Raw genomic sequence first — 9,450 nt, 5'->3', positions numbered from 1 at the left:
TATATTTTAATATAATAAATAATTTAAAAATTACAAAATAATAGTAATAAAGTAATCATAAAGAAATTATAACGTAAATATTTTTAATTATCATTTATGCAAAGCAATTATACTATAATAGATCATTTTAATATAAATCACATAATTAATCATCAAAATCATCTGATTCTTAATTTTTGTTCAGGTAAAAATTATATAAATATGATAAAAATAATAATATTTATTTATATGTACAATATTTTTATTCTTTAGTCAAATTAAATATTTTATTAACATTATCAAACTCTTTAAATCGAAATACTTTTTATTTTTTTTAATTTACTTATAGAAAAATATAATTTTATAATTTTATTTTAAATTTATATTTTATTTTCAATTAATAGTATATTTTTCTCTATAAAAAAAAAAAATAAAATCCCTTTATCTCCGATCTCACGAGAACACTGAAATTGACTTCTCTACACAATCGCGCGCCTACCATAAAAGTTCGAGAGCGTGCACTACACGTAAGCGCGTCATTTGTTGCGTAGACCCGTGAATTTCCTCGCTCAAATACTCGAGAAAATTCCTCGCCATCACCGTTCAGGCATCTACGAGTTAAATGATCATTAGCAAACTAATAAGTCAAAACTGGAAATTACTTACAAAATTTCTCAGAAAAAAGAAGATAAATAAATTTTAAAAAAAATTCCAAAACGATCAAACCAACCAAGGAATCCAATAGCAATGAGGGACCCCCCGAAACCCAGTCAACAAGAAATGATCAAAGTGGAGGCGTAATTCATTTATCAGCGTTGGTTTTGCTTATATTTTTTAAGAAAAGCAATATTAAAAAGGCCAGACCTTTTGTCTTTTATATATATATATATATATAATAGAAGATTACAGAGCGGATGATGTATTCATTTTCAAATCAGCGTTCTTCTTCTCCTTACCCATCTACTACCATGTCCGTTTCTGGTATTCAAGGCCATCTTCTTGAAGTTACCGGTATATATTTAATTTCTATCATTTTTTTTATGAGATTAAACAAACCCTTCAACAGTTTTTATTTTTGTTGGAATGGTTATATGGGCTTTTTTTTTCTATTTTTGTGATTTTATTTTTTTGGATGCAGTTGTTTGTTGTAATAAATTGAAAGATACAGAATGGATTTCTAGGCAAGATCCTTATGCTATTGTTGAATATGGTAGTAATAAATCCCGCACAAGAACCTGTACAGGTATGTTAAAGCTTTTGCTTTTAGATCTGGCATGAAGCCCTTCTTTTTATTTTTTTTCTTTCTGAAAGTTTGTTTTCATGTTTTGGTCAAAGTTGATACAGACATAATCTTTTTTCTTTTAATCTTATAGATGGTGGCAAAAATCCTACATTCCAAGAGAAGTTTGTATTTACTTTAATTGAAGGGCTAAGAGAGATGAATGTCGCGGTTTGGAACAGCAATACCTTAACATATGATGATTTCATTGGCAGTGGAAAGTAATTAATCTCTCCCCCCATTTGTATGATTGTGTTTTTTATTATTATTATTATTATTATTATTATTATTATTATTATTATTATTATTATTATTATTATTATTGTTGTTGTTGTTGTTGTTGTTGTTGTTGTTGTTGTTGTTGTTGCTGCTGTTGTTGTTGTTGTTGTTTTATGTTATTATTATTTTGGATAACCATTTGCTTCTTTGCTTTAGTTAAGCTAAGTTTTTCTATCGTGTTGCTGTGGATAGGGTTCAATTGCTGAAGGTTCTATCAGAGGGTTATGATGATAGCACTTGGCCACTTCAGACTAAAACTGGCAGGTACGAGCAATTGCTGTTTACCCCCTTCAAGTTCTAAATGACTAATTTGAATGTGAATGGTTAGGATGCTCTTGGTTTATCTACATTAAGAAACTTGGAATTTTCACATATCATTAAGGGGAGTTCCATATGATCTAAGCTCAACATTTTGGCTATCTGAGTGGGACAGGCAGCAAGTTATCATATACAACATTGACATGACATATGTTCTCATTTTCAAGTTATCTTGTATCCTTAATGAAGAGGGAATACAGGTTTTGTAAAAGCGAAATGAGAGTGTTTGATGTGTAGTGTAGGAAGTCGAGGGTTCAAATTGTAATGCTTCTTTCCCTTTTAAAAGTTGCTGATATAACAGAAAAAAGGGGAAATGAAATATGGTATCAACTTGGGTACTGTTAGAATTTCGCTTCTATGGTTACATATTTAAATGATTATGTTTGAATATCCTACTAATTGCTCTGCTTTTATGACAATGTTCTCCTCAGAGTTGAAATTCATTATTGGTTTTTCTTAGGTTTCCTAAATTGCATATTTCTGGTTAAGAACAAATCTTTTTAAGCATACTCTGTTATATTTGCTCCAACTCATCATTTCTACACATTTAAGTTCTTGAGAAAAGGATTTAGGCTTATGCCAGCATCCCTTTTCTAGGTTTCTGTGTATTATAAGAGAACAATGATGGCCTTGGAAAGCATTTGTTTGTCTTGGATAATTACGATTTGGTGTTTAGGGCTATTTCTTGTTGAGCTTTATTGTGTCCTGGAAAACTAATGTGAATTGAAGAATGAAAGTTGTAGGACCACTAATAGAATAGACTAGCTGAGCACTTCGCACATTTACTACTATATTGGTCTGCCTTTAATTTTACAGGACATTTGTTGAACTTAAAGCTTTTTTTATGCATTGTGCTCTGATTTTTCTAGTTTCTTGAAACTTCAGATCTGAAAGGAAAATATTTAGGATGCTAATATATTAGTGCTGATTAGTCATGTTAATTGATGTTTGGAACCAAATGAACAAGTATTTCATTTCATTTGTAAATGAATTTTCCTATAGAATTTATTTTGCAAGTGAATTTTTATATTCATACGCTTTATACTGGGTAGAGAAAGAGGACACAAGTGTGAGATGCTTTGTCCACTGGGTCATCCTATATATATATATATATATATATATATATATATATATATATATATATATATATAAGAGTACTATTCAATGAATTTATGCGGAGCTGTTATGGTCCAATGATTTTCATTGTCCAAGTAAAATTCATTTGCAAATTCCATCAGTTTTGATAGAATTTGCCCCAGATGTATTGAATTCCATAGAATTAAAATTGTGGTGTTTCATATAATTCATTTTGCAAATGGCTTATAAAAGATTGCAAATGAATTTTTATGCTTATTGAATTGTGTAAAATTAAAATTGTAGAATTTATGAAATTTGTTTGTTCTGAACACTATATCAAACAATTTATATTAAAGCAATTGGAGATTAAGTGGATCAAGATTCATTCTTGAGAATGTGTATTTGATTTGAAATTTACAGGCTCTGAGTGAACAAATTCTAATCTAAAATTGTAATGACCTTTTATTTATTAGGGACAGGGGTGGGGGAATGGGAAGTACAAGAGAAAGCTATACCTTGAACCTCTGAACGTTACTTAAACCTCATCCCTGTAACCTGAGTGTTACATATTAGCCTGCACATTTACTAAAACAGAGGAATAGAGAGAGAGAGAGAGAGAGAGAGAGAGAGAGAGAGATGAGAAAAGAATAGAAGTAGATGAGAAAAGAGAAGAGAGTAGATGAGAAGAGAAAGAGAATATTTCAGAGATGAGAGATATCTTTGATTATTAATGATCTTGGATAGTCTCCTCTTTACAATTAAGTTCCTATTTATACTTCTTTGGATCCTATAACTGCTCTCCACAATTACAATTGACTGGAGAGTAATTACAATAGACTAGTACAATAGAATCTTCCTATTTAACTACTGGACTAACACCCTAACTCCTCTACTCCTTACTCATAACATTCCTCACTACTTGACATCATTCTTGTCCTCAAGAATGAAGAAAATGCTGGAAATTGAAATGAATTTTAGGTGCTGCCTTCTCATCAGCTGACAGAATGTGAAAATCCCACATAGTTTCTTTTGCTGACCAGTTAATTCCTTGAATTTTGGAATACCAAATGTTAACTTCCATCATAAGCTTTAGCTAAAATGTCCCATGGAATTGGCTAAACGTTGCACGTGATAGTATGAACTGTTAATGAACAAAGAATTTTTTTTTTTTTTTCTTCTTCAAATTTTCCTTGCTTGTTCCTTGAAGATCATAATACCAATTGATGGCTGAACTTTCTTCCTTTCCCATCTTGATATTTCCCATTCATCTTCTATGAGACTTATAAGATTACAACAGCTGAACTCACAATCTTGGCTCCTAAAATTCTGCCACTTGCTTTCAGTAACCACATTGTTTGTAGCTCCTTTATCTTTCTTGTTTTCAGGAAAATCCCCAAAAGTTTGTGCAGCAAGAATTTCAGGCTTAGCTTCTGCATTCCCCATTGTCAACTCTAGTTTACAATCATCACCATCTTTATCCTTCTCCTCCTCATATTCCTTTCTTGCACTAGACAAATAAAAAACAAAATCCTGATCTTGCTCCATCTCAATGCACTTGTCTTTCTTATTGGAAGTTTCATCAAAGACATCTTGTTCTTCACTTGAATTTTCAAGAGGTGGATCATCATTATTAAAGACTGCAACATTCTCCTTAACCACTTGAATTGCTTCCACCACTTTGTCAATTTTCTCTTGAAATGATTTCTCATATTTCTCTAATTTTTGTAATAACAATTCTTCCTGCCTTCTTAATCCTCTTTCAACAACTCCCATAATCCTATCAAGTAATTTCTGTTCCCAATGATGGTCTTCCATGATCATCTTGTAGAAGGCTGAGTAGGATATTGGAAAATTTTATTTCTTAGAGAAGAAAAATTATAGGGACTGGGGAAGAAAAGTTGATGCAGAAACAAGGATTTCAAGAATTTCAAGAAAGAATAAAGAGAAGAAATTAGGGAAAAGGTGGAGGAAGAAACAGGTTTCTAGAAATTCCAAGAATTTCAAGAAACAGGTTTCTTGAAATGCAGGAAGTGAAAAAATTAAAGAAAAGAAACAGAACCAGAAATTGACAGAAGAAAGAAATTTGATTCAAGAATTCAAGAAAGGAAGAAGAATAGAAAAGAAATCTGAATAGAGGAAAGGGAAGAGAAATAGAAGAAAGGAGAACAAGAGAGGAAGAGGATAGATAAAAAAAGTAAGAACAGAAGAAGAAGAAGAAGAAGAAGAAGAAAAAGAATAGAGGGAAAGAAGGAAGGAATTTCAGAGAAGAAGAAGAATTAGAAGGAAGAAGAGAAGAAGAGAGAAGAATAGAAGAAACCTGGCATTTTGAGGAGAGTAATCTGCCACAGATGCAACTCCCATGAAAAAATTTTCAGTAATTGCCCACCAATCTAACAGCTCTGATACCAATTTGATACATATTAGCCTGCACATTTACTAAAACAGAGGAATAGGGAGAGAGAGAGAGAGAGAGAGAGAGAGAGAGAGAGAGATGAGAAAAGAATAGAAGTAGATGAGAAAAGAGAAGAGAGTAGATGAGAAGAGAAAGAGAATATTTCAGAGATGAGAGATATCTTTGATTATTAATGATCTTGGATAGTCTCCTCTTTACAATTAAGTTCCTATTTATACTTCTTTGGATCCTATAACTGCTTTCTACAATTACAATTGACTGGAGAGTAATTACAATAGACTAGTACAATAGAATCTTCCTATTTAATTACTGGACTAACACCCTAACTGCTCTACTCCTTACTCATAACTCTGAGCTTATTATTAATTAACATTCCAAGCATGCTAACATTCTCTTTATGAAAGAAACAAGTTAATATTTGAGCTGTGTTGACAAGTCACCATTTTTTTAATCCCACTTTTTCTTTGGAATTCCTGTAGATCAATCGTGCATCATTTTATGCTAGAAAGGATGGGATGAAACTATAGGCATGGTTATGTTTTATGTACCTTAAATTTCATATAATTCCTGTAGAGTCTGATCATTTCCTGAATTAGTGAATAAAGTTTTTATCTGATAAAATATGTAACCTTGTCCTTCTACAAACCAAATATTATGTGGCAATTAATGGATGTACTTTTAGTCTTCTATGATAGTGCATGTGATTACATAACTTCTTGTCTATTTGTGGCAAATAATCTTATGATGTTTCTCTTCCAAATGTGTTTCTATCTACTGCAGATGCGCTGGAGAAGTGAGGCTCATATTGCATTATGCAAATGCCAAGGTAAGCTACCTTTGTTGTAACTGTATAATCTCAATATCATGTATTTATCCATGAAGAAATTTTTGTTCATGGCAGCTGAGTCACTCTGTTTGCTTATTGCAGAAGCCAGCAACAAGCTTTACTCCTTCTGCTCCACCGTATGCAGCAACTGTACCTCATGTCTCCATGTACTCAGAGCCACCCCGAGCATCTGGAGCTTCTTATGTGCAACCAGCTACAGCATACACAACTCCATCTCCTTATCCCTCATACCCACCTAATTCAGCATATCCACCATCTGCATACCCTCCTCCACCAACTGCATATGCCCCTCCACCATACCCATCACCTTCAACTTATCCTCCACCTCCATATCCACCACCCCCACATGCTTCACCCTATTATCCTCCAGGTGACTTCATATTATAATGCATACCTTTTTTATTTTATTTATTTTCTTAAATGCTGATGCTAACAGTAATCTTAGCATTAATATGAAAAATTCTGTGTTCAGGTCCTTTTCCTGGGCTCTATCCTCCACCACCGTACTAAGAAGCAGCTCCAAGAGGTCCAAACGAGGAAGCAAGATGTGGAATGTACTGCCATGTATAGAGCATTAGAAGTCACGGTAGTTATACTTCTACAATGGGTTAGCCTGTGTGCAACAGTAAGGATACTCTATTGTGATTTGGAAGTCATGAATTTAAGCCATGGAAACAGCCCCCTTCCAGTGCCAAGGAAAGGCTGCATGCATTCGACCATCTTTACAACCCTCAATGTGGTACACCTTGTGTATTGGGTCACCCTTTTACTTATATCTTTCGAACTCTGCAGATTTGTCTTTTTTGTGACAATTGTCCATAAAATGTTGATGTGTATCATTTTGCCAGATATCTTTAGTTCATGTATTCTTTCAGGGTTATTAGTTTTGTTCTCCTTTTTCTTTGATAATTCTCATCGTGCTTATGGTCTTTTACTAGTGAATATGATCTTCAATTCTTGATGATAGATTGAAAACTGACTGGTTATGTTTAAAGATAAAAATCACAAAGATAAAAATCACCATTTGGTTATGAGGAAAGAGAACTGTAACTGTCCACATTTGGATCTTAGATGATAATAGAGTTCTGTTCATTACCAGTTTCATTTTCGTAATTGATCACATGTTGTGGAGAGTTCATTATATTCTACTGCTGGCTTCATAGGCCCATTCAAGTCTTTTCTCGTCAGTATCTACATCAACATTGAAGCAAAAGTCACTGTTGAATTTACTGAGTCTTTCATGGTAATCTGAAAGATGCCAAGTGTGGGACTAGTCAAGGAGCATTGTTCTTCACTAGATAAAAATGCCTGAATCTTACAAGTTTATTGAATTAATCACAACATTCTGGGATCTTGAACAGCTGCTAAACAAGCATATTCTTGCCCGCATAGACATCATGAAGCATCAAGTTGCCTATGGCTTTAAAAGTAGGAATCTCAATCTCTTCAGCCCAAGCCACCATCCCCCCCCCCCAACCCCCCCAAGGATGGCTTTTGAATGGATAGAAGCAGTCTCGGATCTTGGATTTTATTTTTGGAGGGGCTGAATGAGTAATATAATATGAATATAAAAATATCTAATTTTATTGTACATATAATTCTACTATAATCAAGAACTTGTAAATTTTCAAAAAGAAAAGCTTAGATTAGCTAAAAAAATAATTTGTAAAATAAATTAAAATATTAATATTCTAGCAAGAATTTAAATTCATAATCAAGTATTTGAAATATTTATATTTAATAAAACGAATTAGGGTGCATTAATTTAAATTTTTATTTTCTAAATTATATATATATGTGTGTGTGTGTGTGTGTAAGTAAATGATAGCTCAACTGCATCTGACAATAGCATTATTAGTTGTCACTTGTAGAATGGTCAACCAATGAGAATATAATGTTCTGAAAATTTTAAAATTATTATTGTGAAAATAAAATTGAGAATTGTGGGGAATTTTGGCACAAGTCCCCTAAATTTTTTGATGCACAGAGAATTTTTTTACAAATTATCAAAATTTGTAGAAAAATTTGTAAAAAATTATAGATGGACAGAAAATGGACTTTGGACCATAATCAGAGCCCAGCTACAAATTAATTATAATATATAACATATCCATGAAATCTTATTTTTATTTTTGGGTTTTGAGAGGGGATGGGGGGCAGAGGAGGGAACTGGGTAATGGCTTTCTTTGTCATTGAAATTACTTTCAAGCATCTCACATTGATTGTAAATATGGATGTGTGAGTAGTTGGATTAGCATGCTTTGATAAAGTCATTATAATTTTATTAAGAGGTAAGTTTTGTCATTAAATTATTGGTTTGTGTATATTTAATTATCTCTAATAAAAAAAAAGAAACAAAATTTCTAATAGGTGAATCAGAGTGTATATTTCTGCCAAGTGAGAGTAAGTTAGTCTTTTGAGACATCAATTATAGATATGGATATGTGAGTGACTTAAATGAATTAGTATGTCTTGATAAAATCGCTATAATTTTATCAAAAAGCGTATTTTGTCACTAAGTCATTTGTGTGTGTGTTTAACTATCTCTGAGGAAAAAAAAAAACAAAATTTCAAGTAAATCAGGGTGTTTCATTCCACCGGAGTGAGAATGGATTGATCATTTAAGATCCCATGCTAGATGTAGACGTAGGTGTGTTAGTGGCTTATATAGGTTAGTATGTCTTGGTCGTCCTATCGCTGAGCCATTTATGTGTGTGTTTTATCATCCTGTCACTAAGCTATTTACATGTGTTTAACCCTATCTGATAAAAAAAAAAGTTACTTTCAAGTGAATTCAGTATGTATGTCCTTGAGCAGCTCCGCCCTTGGGCAGAAGGGGGAAAATGGGTAATTGGTCCCTTTGTCTTTGAAGTTGCTTTCAAGTGATTCACTACTTAATTTTTTGCTGTGACATTATTCAGGCACAGGGTGGCCATGGCTGAAAGCGATTGCAAGTCGAACCTTGCACTACTCATGTGCAGGAAACAAATATTATAAAAAGCAGTTTGGTGCTCAGGTCAAGTCTTCAAAACATGATTGGTGTAGAAACCTTGTTCACCAATAAGTAAATGGGTAAAAAAGAGTCACAAATTTAAAACTAATGAATTCATGTGACATTGCTTAGTAATTAGTTGGTATCATAAATGGACAGGTACAAGCTTTTAGTCTACCTTGTAAGCGGAGAGGAAAAAAAAACAACCCTTTGGTGAAATATTAATAGATCTTTTGACGGGTAATGATGATAGTATATGGTCATTT

At 32.8% G+C, this 9,450-nt stretch overlaps 1 protein-coding gene across 1 annotated transcript; it reads left to right on the top strand.

Moving 5' to 3' along the window:
* Positions 1–676: 676 nt before the first annotated feature.
* Positions 677–7,101, top strand: LOC110642738 (protein SRC2 homolog). The gene is made up of 7 exons (XM_021794874.2): positions 677–990; positions 1,118–1,222; positions 1,353–1,479; positions 1,730–1,801; positions 6,126–6,171; positions 6,274–6,562; positions 6,665–7,101. The coding sequence occupies exons 1-7, from the start codon at positions 894–896 to the stop codon at positions 6,700–6,702; spliced, it is 774 nt and encodes a 257-aa protein (XP_021650566.2). The 5' UTR covers positions 677–893; the 3' UTR covers positions 6,703–7,101.
* The last annotated feature ends 2,349 nt before the right edge of the window (positions 7,102–9,450 follow it).

This window comes from Hevea brasiliensis, chromosome 14 (genome assembly GCF_030052815.1).
Source record: "Hevea brasiliensis isolate MT/VB/25A 57/8 chromosome 14, ASM3005281v1, whole genome shotgun sequence".
In the NCBI taxonomy this organism is placed as follows: Eukaryota; Viridiplantae; Streptophyta; class Magnoliopsida; order Malpighiales; family Euphorbiaceae; genus Hevea; species Hevea brasiliensis.
Note: the sequence above shows the minus strand (reverse complement) of the source record. Positions and strands in the feature narration are given on the sequence as shown.

Coding starts and splice junctions, on each gene's coding strand:
- LOC110642738 (XM_021794874.2), top strand. CDS start 894: ATGATGTATTCATTTTCAAATCAGCGTTCTTCTTCTCCTTACCCATCT. Junction 1,480..1,729: donor GATTTCATTGGCAGTGGAAA/GTAATTAATCTC, acceptor TGCTGTGGATAG/GGTTCAATTGCTGAAGGTTC. Junction 6,172..6,273: donor TGCATTATGCAAATGCCAAG/GTAAGCTACCTT, acceptor TGCTTATTGCAG/AAGCCAGCAACAAGCTTTAC.